The sequence below is a fragment of the Electrophorus electricus genome, chromosome 2, assembly GCF_041902795.1.
Source record: "Electrophorus electricus isolate QZ-2024a chromosome 2, ASM4190279v1, whole genome shotgun sequence".
Classification (NCBI taxonomy): domain Eukaryota; kingdom Metazoa; phylum Chordata; class Actinopteri; order Gymnotiformes; family Gymnotidae; genus Electrophorus; species Electrophorus electricus.
In genome coordinates, this window is record NC_137498.1 from 21852501 (window position 1) to 21867491 (window position 14991).

The 14991-nt window shown below is 45.8% G+C and overlaps 1 protein-coding gene across 9 annotated transcripts in view; it reads left to right on the plus strand.

The window, feature by feature from the left end:
• LOC113588491 (rho-associated protein kinase 2) overlaps window positions 1-13970 on the plus strand; it is a 28723-nt gene extending 14753 nt beyond the window's left edge. For 5 of the 9 annotated variants that reach the window (XM_081695585.1, XM_081695584.1, XM_035528921.2 and 2 more), the window contains 21 exons: window positions 1000-1091; window positions 1320-1566; window positions 2327-2433; window positions 2564-2723; window positions 2926-3086; window positions 3407-3591; window positions 3891-3960; window positions 4064-4167; window positions 4876-5062; window positions 5182-5275; window positions 5566-5660; window positions 5839-6027; window positions 7144-7315; window positions 7924-8127; window positions 8575-8642; window positions 8764-8852; window positions 9200-9278; window positions 9559-9823; window positions 10206-10479; window positions 12518-12618; window positions 13130-13970. In XM_081695585.1, the coding sequence (XP_081551711.1) occupies window positions 1000-1091; window positions 1320-1566; window positions 2327-2433; window positions 2564-2723; window positions 2926-3086; window positions 3407-3591; window positions 3891-3960; window positions 4064-4167; window positions 4876-5062; window positions 5182-5275; window positions 5566-5660; window positions 5839-6027; window positions 7144-7315; window positions 7924-8127; window positions 8575-8642; window positions 8764-8852; window positions 9200-9278; window positions 9559-9823; window positions 10206-10479; window positions 12518-12599 (2924 nt within the window). In that variant the 3' untranslated portion in view covers window positions 12600-12618; window positions 13130-13970. Of the gene's footprint in view, window positions 1-999; window positions 1092-1319; window positions 1567-2326; window positions 2434-2563; window positions 2724-2925; window positions 3087-3406; window positions 3592-3890; window positions 3961-4063; window positions 4168-4875; window positions 5063-5181; window positions 5276-5565; window positions 5661-5838; window positions 6028-7143; window positions 7316-7923; window positions 8128-8574; window positions 8643-8763; window positions 8853-9199; window positions 9279-9558; window positions 9824-10205; window positions 10480-11873; window positions 11956-12517; window positions 12619-13129 lie in introns of all 9 variants that reach the window. The other 4 variants (XR_014116681.1, XM_081695586.1, XM_081695587.1 and 1 more) reach the window with 4 other exon arrangements.
• Window positions 13971-14991: the final 1021 nt, after the last annotated feature.

A 14991-nucleotide genomic window follows, 5' to 3' on the forward strand; every position in this document is an offset into this window, starting at 1 on the left:
ACTCTCCTGAACATCAACTCTGCTAAACACTCACTCTCCTGAACACTTACTCTACTGAACATTCTCCTGAACATCAACTCTGCTAAAAACTCATTCTCCTGAACACTTACTCTACGGAACACTCTGCTGAACATCAACTCTGCTAAACACTCACTCTCCTGAACACTTACTCTACTGAACATTCTCCTGAACATCAACTCTGCTAAACACGCACTCTCCTGAACACTTACTCTACTGAACACTCTCCTGAACATCAGCTCTACTAAACACTCACTCTCCTGAACACTTACTCTACTGAACACTCTCCTGAACACCAACTCTACTAAGCACTCACTCTCCCCAACACATACTCTACTGAACAATGTCCTGATCATTGACACTACTTAACACTTACTCCCCTGAACACTGTTTTTAACCCCTCTAACACTCATCCTCCTTAACACACTGCTATGAACGCTATGAACACTTCCCCGAAGTGTTTCATTTCACCCTACTGAGGAATTACTTAAAATTACTTAATTAAAATATTCCCAGTTCCACTCACTCACATACTTGCAGTTCTTAACACCCATTACTGTCATTCCTCAACACTGGCTCACCATAACCCTAACCCTTTAAAACACTTACTGCTATTCCTTCATAAACACTGGCTCACCATAACCCAAACCCTTTTAAACACTTACTGCTATTCCTTCATAAACACTGGCTCACCAGAACCCTAACCCTTTTAAACACTTACTGCTATTCCTTCATAAACACTGGCTCACCATAACCCTAACTCACCTACTTGACTCATGTTTACTGACTGCTTTAGCCACTGAGCTACCTGTTTGTGTTGACCATTATTCATACTGTGAGTAACATTAGCTAACACTTGCTGAAGCTTAATAGTGGTCAGACACATTTGCTCCTTGTGCTGGTTTTCACACAACCTTAACATTCTGGTTGTGCTAATATTCTGACCATGCTGACATTTTGGTTCTGCTAAAATTCTGGCAGTGGGCAGTCTGAGGGAGCAGCTGGCCGAGCTGAAGAAGAAGAACCAAAACTCTCAAATCTCCACCGAGAAGAACATCTACTTGGAGAGACAGGTCAGTGCCAGCGACGACACGCTGACCGCTCAGAACCAAGGGCATCCTTTTATCTGCATACATATAGCAGAGCACAACAGAGTTTTAGCCACAGCGCAAAGTAATGTTTGATCGATAATGTAAGACATATATGGTTTACAAAGCAGCTGAAAAAAAATCTCCTTAGGTCTCACGTTCTCTCTCTTCCTCTCGGTCTGTGCCTCTCTTGCTGTCTGTCTGTCTGTCTAGCTGGAGGAGGTGACTGCCAGGCTGCAGGCGGAGGTGGAGGAGGCCGGCCGGCTGAGGAAGGCCCAGGGCGAGGCGGCGCGTCAGGCCCAGCAGCTGGAGGTGTTGCTACAGGAGCTGCGGGAGCAGAACACTCGGCTGGAGGGCAGCCGTCTGGCCCTGGAGCAGGACAGTCTCAGGCTGCAGAACTCCCTGGAGGCTGAGCGACGGGATCGAAGCCTTGGCTCCGACACCATCGCCGACCTGCAGGGTGAGGGAGCGCGACGGAGGGAGAGAGACGGAGAGGCGGCACAGGAGGGTGTTATTGCGGACAGTGGGAGGGAGGGAGGGAGGGAGCGAGGATGTGATAGAGGGATTAAAGAAGTGAATATAGGAAAGAATGTTCAAGTTTATAAGCGAAAGAAAACACGTGAGAGAGAATATGTGTGAGAGAAAAAGATGAAGATGAAATGGAATAAATTCATGGCGGAAATGCTTGGCTAACACAGTTGTTTGAACTCCAGATGATGACTTTCTAAGTGGTCTCGCATGTTTGTGTGTGTGTAAAAGTGTCTCGGGGTATGTATATAAATATGTGTGGAGTATGGAGTGAGTTTGGGTGTTGTATGTCAAGCTCCTCTCTCTCTCTTGGAGACACACTGGCCCCTTGTCTGCCTGTTCTGTTTGGTGCCGTTGTGTGTGTGGCTGTGTTTGGGTGGAGCAGCTCACGGTGAGAGTAAACACTGGCTGAGTGGTATTTTCAGCCCCCGGTCCGGAGGCAGGTGGCTGACGTTTCGTCTCACAGCAGAGAGAGCTGCTCCGTCCTTCATCTCGTCTCGTCTCATCTCATCTCATCTCATCTCATCTCTGTCTCCAAGCCACCTTGAACGACTCTAAAGGAGCCTTTGCTCACTTCTCTCTCTCTTACTTTCTCTCTCTCTCACTTTATCTTTCTCTCACACTCACTCTCTTTCACACTCTCTCTCTCTCTCTCTCTCTCTCATTCTCCCTCTCTCCTCTCTCTCTGTCAGCTTGTGTGTCGGATCTGGAGGAGGAGTTGAAGCAGATGAAAAACTCGCTCTCCAAGGCTGAGGGTGAGAAGCGCCAGCTACAGGAGGAACTCACCGTTCTGGAGAAGGTGTGTGTGTGTGTGTGTGTGTGTGTGTGTGTTTGTGTGTCTCATTTGTGTGTATTATTTGTGTGTCTGTGTGTGTCTCTTTGAGTGTGTCTGGATGTGTAACCTCTGTGGCCCTGTTTCTGTGTGTTAGTTGAGGAGTCAGCAGGAGATCGATCTTTCCTTCAAACTCAAATCAGCAGTACAGCGCTTAGAGCAGGAGGAGGTGGAGCACAAGGCCGCGAAAGCACGCTTGGCTGACCACAGCAAGCTCAACCAGTCCATCGAGGAGGCCAAATCGGAAGTGCTGAGAGGTGGCATGCCCCTCTAATCTTACATGCCGTCATCTTAGCATAGCATTATACATGAAAGCATCCTCATCAGCCTGTTTATGGGTGCACCTTTTGTGTGTATTTGTGCATATATGGATCCATGTGCGTGTGTGTCTGCTGTGCGTGGCTCCATGTGCGTGTGCGTGCTTGTCTGCTCACCTTTGTGTGTGTGTGTGTGTGTCAGATATGGAGCGGAAGCTGAAGGAGGAGCGCTCTTCTAAGCAGCAGCTGGAAAGTGCATTGATGGAGCTGGAGAAACAGCACTCAGTCCTGGACTGCGACTACAAGCAGGCACAACATGAGCTTCATGAGCTGCGCTCACACAAGAGCAAGCTCTCGGAGGAGGTCTGTCTGCCTGCCTGCCTGCCGTACCTATCTGTCTGCCTGCCTATTTGGTGATTTTTGGCAAAACATTATTTCAAGCAGACTGGTTTGTGCTTCTGCTGGTTGTGTTGAGAATGGACAGCAGGGGAAGAGGCCAGACTGGAACAGTGATGTGTGCGTGTTTGCATATTTCTGTTGAACAGGACTTAAAATGCGTTTGTGTTGTATTTCTTTGCAGCATAAGAGGCTGTTGATTCAGTATTTGATATGGCCGTTTACAGAACAAATAGTTGATTAGTCTTTGTGTGTGTGTGCATGTGTGTGTATATGTGTGCGTGCAGGTGGACATGCTGACGGTGCGTGTGGAGCAGGAGACCCAGCGGAGGAATCTGTCTCAGGCAGACCTAAAGGCCCAGAGGCAGGAGGTGACCACTCTGCGCTCCTCTGAGAAGCAACTGAAACAAGAACTCAACCACCTGCTGGAATTACGTCTCAGCCTGGAGAAAAAAAACCAGGAGCTGCGCAAGTATGTGTGTGTGTGTGTGTGTGTGTGTGTGTGTGTGTGAGTGTGTGTGTGTGTATGTGTGTGTGTGTGTGTGTGTGTGTGTGTGTGTGTGTGTGTGTGTGTGAGTGTGTGTGTGTGTGTGTGTGTGTGTGTGTGTGTGTGCATGCATGCGACTCCCCCATGACAGTAGGAAAACATAAACTTTGTTTTTGCAGATCCAATTTCTTGATTCCCATGAGAAATACTTTTTATAGAAAAGTATTTTGATCACCTAAAACCTTGATCACCTAAAACCTTCGTCTTTTGCTCTGTCCAATCAGGGAGAGGGAAGACGCTGACCTACACCTGAAAGAGTTAAAGGACCAGCTGGAGACGGAACAGTATTTCACGGCACGTCTGGCATTTCTGCAACGTGTGCATGCGTGTGTGTGTGTGTGTGTGTGTGTTTGTGTATGATTGCAGACGTGTGAAAAACATCTGCTTGTGTTTGCAGAAACTGTATAAGACTCAGATACGGGAGCTAAAGGAAGAGTGTGAGGAGAAGATGAAACTCTACCAGGGTGCCCAGCAGAGAGTGGAGGAACTGCAGGAAGAGAGGTGTGTGTGTGTGTGTGTGTGTGTGTGTGTGTCTGTGTGTGTGTGTGTGTGTGTCTGTGTGTATGTGTCTGTGTGCGCGTGTGTGCGTGTGTGTGTGTGTGTCTGTGTGTCTGTGCGTGTGTGCGTGTGTGTGTGTGTGTGTGTGTGTGTCTGTGTGCGTGTGTCTGTGTGTCTGTGTGTCTGTGTGCGTGTGTGTGTGTGTGTGTGTGTGTGTGTGTGTGTGTGTGTGTCTGTGTGTCTGTGTGCGTGTGTGCCTGCATGCTGCATGGGTCTGAGGTCCTCTCCTGGAGTGTTTAACATCTGGTTCTAGTACACACTTATGTTCCTAATGACATGGCTTTGCTGGGTCAGGGTTCTCTCAGCTGGATCTGACCTCTGGGGGTCATGCTGCACCAGTGCCAGTAAACACTGTGCACCTCAGAAAAACAGCTGAGTGCAGTATGAGTTAAAGCTTTTCTCACTTTAACTGGTGCTGTGGGTGTTACAAATGAAAGAACGTATTGAAAGTACCCTTGTCTCCATCTAGTGGCACTCACCAGTCATTGCACAGAACATTTTTACAATCAGTCATAGTGTGATTGATTGGTCAGTGGATCTGCTCCACTATTGGGAATTATTTGCTTACATTTTTGCACTGCTGCAAAAATATGTTTATTTCTGTGCTTGAACACAACCGTGTATGTGTGTGTGTGTTTGTTGCGGGTATAGAGACTCCCTGGCAGGGCAGCTGGAGGTGAGCCTGACAAAGGCCGACTCGGAGCAGCTCGCACGCTCCATCGCCGAGGAGCAGTACTCCGACCTAGAGAAGGAGAAGATCATGAAGGAGCTGGAGATCAAAGACATGATGGCACGGCACCGGCAAGAGCTCAGCGACAAGGACAACACCATTGGTTCGGTGAGAGAGGAAGAGCAAGAGAGAGATAGAAAGAGGGAGAGAGGCATGGAGGGCATGACTTAAAGTGAGAGGTGAGCGCTTAACTTTCTGTTTTCTCTCTGTGTCCTGTGCACGGTTAGCTAGAGGAGTCCAACCGCACTCTGACTGTGGATGTAGCCAAGTTGGCCAGTGAGAAAGAAGAACTCAACAACCAGCTCAAAGAGCTCCAGCAGCGTGAGTGCCCCAGGGTTTCAGGAACGCTGTCTCAGTGTTCTGTTCTGGTTATCCGGTGACGTGCAGAAAATCTTCAGGGCTGCTTATATCAACTTGTGTTTCAGCCGAATGTTTGCTAGATGTTTGTTGGTGCTCTAAATAAACAGCACACTTGGATGACAGAAAGCAATAAGGTTTATAGCATCTTGTAAACAAATCGAGACATCTTCCTTGGGAACGTTAGATGAAGGGTGGCACATGCACTGAGAGAATGCAGGAACAGTAGAGTAACGTTTTGTGTTTGCAAACAGAGCTGCAGAGGATGAAAGAGGAGGAGAAGGAGGTAGGCGCCATGAAACTCAACTTTGAGAGGCAGTTGAATTCGGAGCGAACGCTCAAGATCCAGGTGGGTGAAGCTTAATGTTGAAATATGTACCATAAATGGGACCTCTTTAACACAGTTTTGAGTATCTGTCTAGGTTTTTGCTCTGTTGCACCCTTTATTTGTGTTTATTAAAGATATTTATATGGGTGTTTGGATTATTAATATATAATATTCATATATGCCTCTCCTCCCTGAAAAGGCGGTTAATAAACTGGCTGAGATCATGAACCGGAAGGATCTTGTGCGTGTTGGTCACCGTGGCGACGACAGTGAGCTGCGCAGGAAGGAAAAGGAAAACAGGAAGTTACAGCTGGAGCTGCGCTCTGAGAGAGAGAAGCTGAACAGCACCATCATTAAATACCAGAAAGAGATTTGTGAAATGCAGGCGGTGAGGAAGCTCAGCTGTGCACTCAGTACAGCTCAGTACAGCTCACCTGTACACTCAGTACAGCTCACCTGTGCACTCAGTACAGCTCACCTGTGCACTCAGTACAGCTCACCTGTACACTCAGTACAGCTCACCTGTGCACTCAGTACAGCTCACCTGTGCACTCAGTACAGCTCACCTGTGCACTCAGTACAGCTCAGTACAGCTCACCTGTGCACTCAGTACAGCTCACCTGTGCACTCAGTACAGCTCAGTACAGCTCACCTGTGCACTCAGTACAGCTTAGTACAGCTCACCTGTGCACTTAGTACAGCTTAGTACAGCTCACCTGTGCACTCAGTACAGCTCAGTACAACTCACCTGTGCACTCAGTACAGCTCACCTGTGCACTCAGTACAGCTCAGTACAGCTCACCTGTGCAGTCAGTACAGCTCAGTACAGCTCACCTGTGCCCTCAGTACAGCTCAGTACAGCTCACCTGTGCGCTCAGTACAGCTCAGTACAGCTCACCTGTGCGCTCAGTACAGCTCAGTACAGCTCACTTGTGCACTCAGTAAAGCTCACCTGTGCACTCAGTACAGCTCACCCGTGCACTCAGTACAGCTCAGTACAGCTCACCTGTGCACTCAGTACAGCTCACCTGTGCACTCAAGCACAACTCAGTACAGCTCAAATACAATACAAATGCAACCTAAAAGCAACTCAAATGCAATAGATAAATGCAGTACAAATACCATCTGAATATGACCAAAGTACTATACAAATACTTCCTAAATACAGTTGAACAACCAACTTACAATCCAAATATAATTCAAATACCAAAACTCCAATACAAATAAAAGCTTAAATACAACAAATACACTTTTGCACACAAATTAATAAAAAATAATAATATTTCTAAATCATTATTTATGCTATTTTAACAGTATCTCACAGTAATATTATACAAGATCAGTGTAATCTGCACATTATTAAACATTAGCAAGAGCTTTCAATCTCTTCAATCCTGTAATTCAACCCTGTCATATAATTCAGTCCAGAGTGATCATTTCTGTTGAATTTCAGATCCAACCAATACCAATTATTTTTCTGGTGTGTGTGTGTGTTTCTGTGTAGCTGATAACGGATGAGTCCCAGGTGCGTGTTGAGCTGCAGATGGCTCTGGACAGTAAGGACAGTGATATCGAGCGTCTGCGCAGTCAGCTGACCACACTGAGCGTACACTCGCTGGACACAACTAGCATCAGTAGCACATGCAACGAGCAGGACATGGACGAGCCGTACCCAGGTACAAACACACACACTCACACACACTCACACACCTCAAGGGAGCACTACCCAGGCACTGCCTGCACATATAACACACCACACACACACACACACACACACACACACCTCAAGGGAGCAGTACCCATGTACTGCTTTCACACATAACACACCACACACACACACACACACACACACACACACACACACACACAAACACAAACCTCGAGGAAGCACTACCCAGGTACTGCAAGAACCAAAACCCCACCCACTAAAAAGCATGGCATCCAAGACACACACAAAAAAGCAGGACAACCCATGATTCTCTTTTGTGCTGTCTGCATCTTTACTTCAATCCTTATCCTTCACATTATCCATTGTCTCATTTATTTCCTTCATTCTGTTTTCGGTTCATCCTCTCCATATTTCTCTCTTTCGTTAGCTCTCTCTTTGTCTGTAATACCTTTCTCATTGAAGAACTCATAGGCCTCCCTTGTTGTTCTCTCAGTTCTGTTTCTTTCTTACACACATCTGTCCTTGTAATCTCTGCTCTTAACATGCGTCTTTATTCCTTTCTGTGTAACTGGTGCACACTGCACTCCTCCTCATGCCCTCACGGTGGCACTGTAGTGCGCATCACGCACTCCCAGACCTCGGAGTCCATGTCATTCACATACCAGCGGAGCTCCAAATCCGTGCGCATTGACACACGCCCATGCCGCGCTGCCCCCTTCCTCTCCTCCGACTCCGAGGAAGAGGAGGATGAGAAAGAGCAGCATCAACGACCTGTACTGGCTCTCACCTGTGAGAACCCGGCGGACGGCGAGTCCGCAGGTGACCCTGCATGGAGGCTGATATAGGCACAGAATCATACACACACATACACACACACACACACACACACACACACACACACACACACACACACACACATTTACAGACACAGACGCATGCACACACACACAGACACATACACACACACACACACACACACACACACACACACAAAGTCACAGATACAGAGTCATGCACGCCCCCCCCCCCCACACACACACACATCCAAAGGCATGTGTGTTTTCACACTAACACCACACACCATTCACAGAGCCTTAGACCAGCGCCTGGATTGTGTGTGCAGTGATTCTAATACCATATGCTGCCCCATGGTGTGATATAAACATGAGACCGGGTGAGACACTGCTTGACTGGCACTGGTGTGCTACCACTGCATGTGTGGTGCCTGGTGCTGCTATAAGCCTTTCTCTTTCCCGTGTTCCATAGACACTAGTCTGGAAGGCTGGTTGTCTCTTCCCAGCAAGAACTCCAAGAGATTCGGATGGGACAAGAAGGTAAAGTACCTTTGTCAAAAACTCCAATGTGCAATTGTTGTATTCACATAAACTCTTGCTCTTTCTAACAATACAGTTTTGTGTGTGTGTGTGTGTGTGTGTGTGTGTGTGTGATGTGTAGTATGTGGTAATGAGCAGTAAGAAGATTCTGTTCTATGACTCAGAAGAAGACCGTGAACAGGCCAACCCATTCATGATACTGGACATAGAGTGAGTCTACACACCTGCACGCAAACATATCAGCTCCTGCAGAGCAAAGAACGAACAGGCTGTGTTGCTCTGCTCACTGGCCAAATACATATCATTTTCTCATTGTGTGTAAGTCTGGGAGTATGGTGGCTGTCAAGAGCCACTACGTTCCCAACCCATAAACATTAAATGCTCTGTTCCAGTTCATATTGCGTGTTCATTTGTCCATTTATAAACTAGCAAATGCATGACTGTATCATAGGGTGGCAACGCTGACCTAGACTCAACGCCCCCACTATGACCCCATAGCACTAACCCCATGAGCACTAACACAGTGGCTCTGGTCTGCCTTTCCACTCTCCTCTCAGTAAACTCTTCCACGTGCGGCCTGTCACTCAGACCGATGTTTACCGAGCAGACCCCAAAGAGATCCCGCGCATTTTCCAGGTAATTAGCCGCACACGGACACCGTTCCACAACAGTGCTGCAGGACAGTTCTTTGCAGTGCACGTCCTACTGCTCTGTGGCAGCAGGATTACATGCCCATAGTCCTGTTATCTTTTTCTTTATCTACCTTGGTTCTTCCTGTCTCTGACTCCCTCCTCCACTCTCTTCTTCCTCTCTCTCTCTCTGTCTCCTGTTTCTCACCTATCCCTCTCCATCTGTCTCTTTAACTCTCTCTCTCTCTCTCTCTCTCTCTCTCTTTCTGTGCCCCTGCCCCCTCAAGATCCTCTATGACAACGAGGGTGAGAGCAAAAAGGACCTGGAGGCACTCGCAGAACCGTGGCCGGTCGAGCGCACGTCCTGCATCGCCCACAAGGGCCACGAGTTCGTGCCCACGCTCTACCACTTCCCGTCCAGTTGCGAGGCGTGCCCGCGACCCCTCTGGCATGTCTTCAGGCCGCCACCAGCCCTCGAGTGTCGCCGCTGCCGCGTCAAGTGCCACAAAGACCACCTGGACCTCAAGGAGGAGGTGCTGGCTCCCTGCCGAGGTTAGGAGGTCGCCGCCGGCGCGTCCATCCGCACGCACACTGCGCTCTGCAGCACAGCCGCTTTCAGAAAGTACAGCGGCATGGCCAGAGTGGTCTCGTAATACCATCGAGAGATGGTTGAAAATTACTATCTTGCATATATTCACAATAAAAAATTGTTTTTTAGAGAATCACCCCTGCGAGGACAAAAGTAATAATTTGTTCCTTGTAAAATCACTAGCGTGAAATTGTCTGTTGGAGATATGTATTAGTACACACTGGACAGAAGTTAAAAATATGGCCTGTGTCTGTGTTTGCCTTCATTTTACACATCAGAAGCCCAAGTGTTAAATTAACACTTGTGTTGCTCATTTATGTGTGTGTGTGTGTGTGTCTCCTGCAGTGAACTACGACATGTCCACTGCCAAGGAGTTGCTGCTGTTGGCAAGCTCCACGGTTGAGCAGCAGCGGTGGGTGGGCCGCCTGCTCAAACGCATTCCACGCAAGGCGACGCCCAGCCCCGCCCTCGCTATCACCCAGGCTCCACCCCAGGAGCTGCCTGTCGGCATGCCTCCACTCACCTCGCCCCACATGTCACCTCGCAACTCGCCCAAACTCACCTCCCGTGGGGCCATCAGGATGCAGAGCAGGGGGCAGCCACCCTCTGCCAAGCCCAGGTGAGAGAATAATGACATGTTTTTTCTAAAGACGAAGTAATACATGGGGCAATACCTAGCTTGTGAAGAAGTCTGAGCCTTCCAGGATAGTCCAAACACAGCTGAAATCCACAGTATATTGCTTTTAACCACGTATACTTTAGGTAGTAGTTTTAATCATGTATAATATAGGCAGAGTGCTGTCTGAACCACAGAGATGTATTTCTCATTTATTTCCATTTCAGTGATACAACAGCTTGTGCTTGTAAGAAAATAAAGAGGGAAATTTAGATTTCTGCATTTAAAGCCATAATCCTGCTCTTATCCATCTTCTTTTGTACCACTTATACATTGCCTTGGTTGACAGGAGCAGTTTAATACAAGCAAAATGAATCTTGGAAGTCTGTGATGGAACTGTGGTTCTGTTTTAGTGCATAAGACCACGTGGACTTCGACTTGTTTGTAGACATAGCTACAAACTACTAGGCTAGATTAGATCATTGTGCTTTACAAATAAAAAATAATTAAAAATGCATAAAAAATGAATGCAAATAATCAAGTGCTAGGAGACAAGAAAGATAGAACATAGATTGTGGGGGAAACTCCTTCAGAGCTAAAAACCAGTGCCTTACACCTGAGTGAAAAGAATTAAAAAATGAGTGCTGAGTCAGGTCTACAGTTGACTGGATGTGGTGTTAATAAATCCTCCTTGCTTCTTTAATGACTTTGCCTTCCAATAAAATGTTATTTTCTCTATATTACAAATTAGGCTTACACCATAATTCAAATATAATAATAACAACCAAAGTGCAGATCTGAGCCATATTATTTTAGCACTGCTTTCTGTGATATGAGTCACCATCATTTGCTCCATTGTCAGGGAGAAAACGAATGCCGTTTCCCCTGGACAAACCTGTGGCACTGTAGTTAATATTGGCATAGCTTTGCCTTATGTGGGTGAAATGTATGGTAACCTAACTTTAGCCCAGCGACGCTTTATGTGTGTTATTTAGAAATACTAATGATCTGAAGTTGTAATAAGAGGCTGAACTCACACAAGGTTAGAATGCTGTTGATGTGCTCAAACAGCAGTTTTTTGTCAATAGTTTGCATTTACGGAGAACATTTGAAAAATGGGTTGTTTGGCTACAAACAGACGATCAATTCTTGTTTCCATATGCCCACTGTATGTTATGCCCCCTCAGCCACACTACATAACCAATGATACATATATGCTAAAATAGTTTTCAGTTTGGATTAGGGACACATCCATATAAGATGCCCATGTTTTCAGCAAATGTAATTACTTGGTTTACATGCAAAACTTGACAAAGTCAAATGTGGATTCTATTAGTTGGTAATTTCTGAAGCTTCAGCTTCTGACATGCTCTCTTTGTGCTGCTAACATCTTCTAGCCCTGGCCCCATGCTCCGAATCATTCTCCACTGACCTCTTCACCCCTCACCTTTCCCCTGCGGCTATGTGTGTGTGTGGAGAGTAAGTACCACAGCACCACCTATCTGCTTTACTGTTGCCTGCCTTACTTTAAAAACCTCACCCAACCTATCAGCTCCACTGTCTGCACTGTCCTGCGGTTGTAAGATATTGAAGTCTAACTACAATAACTTTATTCACTAACTTTCCATTTGATACTGCACCTAACCAATTGTAATCACGTAACAACCACCCATCCATTCAACAGCTTTATTGTGACTTAACTAGAAATCTTACCTATACTTTACTGTGTGACCTCAGCTATCCCCCCCCCCCCCCCCCCCCCGCAGTACAAAGAGTGGCTAATGTTAAGAAACGATTCTCCTTAATCCGTAGATATCAAGCGTTTATTTCTATAATAGTAAAACCTGATTGGTGAGATCTCACACACACAGACATAAATCTTTACGATTATGTAGGACTTGTGGGTGAAAACATTACAGCTAGTGAGGAATAGATAAAAGCTTTACAGTGTAGCACAGCTCTGCGGTACATAGCAAATCTGTCAGTGCTGGAGAAAGGGAGGGCTCTTTCCATATCCCACGCGACTCCTTTCCTGTTCCAGCATGATAGAGTTTGACCTGCAGGACTGGGGTTGGACTCTTCATCACGATGACGATGATGATGACGATGTGTTTGACTTCTGAGGCCATGCACATTGGCAGGGTAACTGTAGTGACATCTTAACTGCATGTTGGCATACAAAGTGGCTTAGTGCTCGGCGTGTGCAAGTCCTATATGAATTCCTGGTTATTTGAATCCATAACATTGAGAAGCATGACATACAAAACAAGTAAAACTGTACTGCAACATCTGATGCAATGATGTGTGTGGTGAAATGATGTGGGTCTGAGAACACCGACTGTTATTATGAAAAGGCATAAAGTGTGATGCATCTGTGTGTGGTTTTGAATTACTAATCCTTAGTTGACTTGGCTTGGTTTCCATAGTGAACATGTTTTATGGCAACTGGATGCTAGAAACGCCTCTTTATTTTTGCGGTTGTTGTCCAGTTGCAGTGCAGCAAGCATGAGACCCATGGAAGCAAATGCATTTGACGTGTGGTCGTCATCCACCGTGGTCCATGTGGCGTTGGGTTTCCCCCTAGTAAACATTTCATTACGTCGCGTGCTAGTGAACAGAGCATGTTCAGCATGTCCCGTTTCTGCTCCCACAGCTGACTTTGATCAACATCGGATCAGACAGCCCTGCACTACAGACTCTGCAGAACATCGGACATTATAGAAGGGAAATACAGAAAGCCTGGGCAGAAGACTAGCAGGGTTACTCTCCATGAACATGGACATGAGTACCCTGCTGATTATCACTGTCCGAGCCCCACATGCTCACACCTGTACCTGCCCAAACTGAAGATTAATATGTGCCTTTTTAAGAATCCAGCCTTGGCTTTTACAGCCTGCTCTGAAAGGTTCCTAGAGATGTCAATGTGAAAGTGTTATTAAAAGTATTAATACACTGTTTTGATAGCTATGTGGGTGACTGTGATTTGTGTGTGTGCGAACGCACGCATAAGTGGATGGTATAATTTTGTATTTGTATGTACAATTTTGGTTATGGTCTGTATGAAGATAGTGAGGCTTCCTACTATAGTATAAACTTGTATACTCAAGTATTCCTACAAGACAAACATTTAATTACAAACAATACATGGTTAGCTTTCTGAATACCAAATATTTAATGACAGATGCTTCAGAAAGAGATGTCTGGAATTGTATGTATTTGAAGGAAATGCTGTGGAAAATATGCCTTATTGCAGGACATTATGTAATTTGTTTAAAATAATGCACTGCACATTTATTTTATGCATTGCCAATTCCTAAGTACGCCTACAACTACAAAGCAAAATCTGCAACTCTGGTCCAATCTGTTTTCTTTCCATGATCTATGCATTAGAACTTATAAGAAATTGCTCACTGACTAAATATTGGTTCACAAAGCATTTTCAAGTTCTAAGAAACTAGAAAGATTTGAGAATAAATAAATAAATAAATGTTTTATTTGTTGAAAGCGATTATACTTTTTATATATGCATGTACTTTTTTAATAATAGCTACATAAGAACTACAGGAGATTAGTGCTAGATTGTGCAGTACAGACCTTGTGTTAAAGAAAGGCTGTGGGGAAAATCAAATATATGTAAAACATTTCAGTCAGCTGAATGATGGTAACTGGTGACCTTTGGTTCTTGTTACCTTGTTAGCATCACAGTGCCTTTGCAAATAATGGCAAACACAAACATTTGTGGACACCAAACATGTCATAGCCAGTCAACCACATTTTGAAAAAGGTAGAAAATCTATTTAAACTAGATTCTTCCCTGAACCATTCCTTTAAGACTGCAAGTATAAAAAATGTTCCCACTGAAAAACTTGTCTAGCAACAACAAATCCCTTTCACTCAACACCAGTGAATAATGAGGTCGGATTAAGATCAGACTTGTGCACATTTTGCTCTAAAATACTGGACTGAAGAATGGCCTTCATTCACAATGGTAACAATGACATCATATGACTTTAGTACTGGGATGCACCTGGAGATGTTTTGGACCTGTTAGAGAATACCATACCATCTGAGGTAACACACTAAGAAGAGCAGCTGGTATCAGAGCTTATGAGTGGCACTGGCTTTGGGAGATCCTGAAAGCCTGGCCTGTGGGTGCAAGAAAGCTTCTCTGATCGTGGGTCAGTTCAGGTCGGGGCTGGGATGGAAAGGCAGCCTTCACTTTGCCATCATGGCAGCCTGGGGGCTCATCCCTGCTGTCGAGCATTGTCATGACAACAGACCGCAGCAGGATTGGGGGACAGAGAGTTAGAGAGAGCAAGTGAAGGGTTCATAAACCCTAGTCCTGGGGGGTATGTCCTGCTCACCAGTTTCCACTGCAAAAAAAAATGTGCCATGCAAAAGTGCCACAGCAAAACCCCTAGTTTTGAACACCAAGTCCACATAACAGGTGCAAAAAAGCTCCACATAACAGGTGTTCTGGAGATTTGGTGTAGAGGTTCATCCATGATCTAAAAA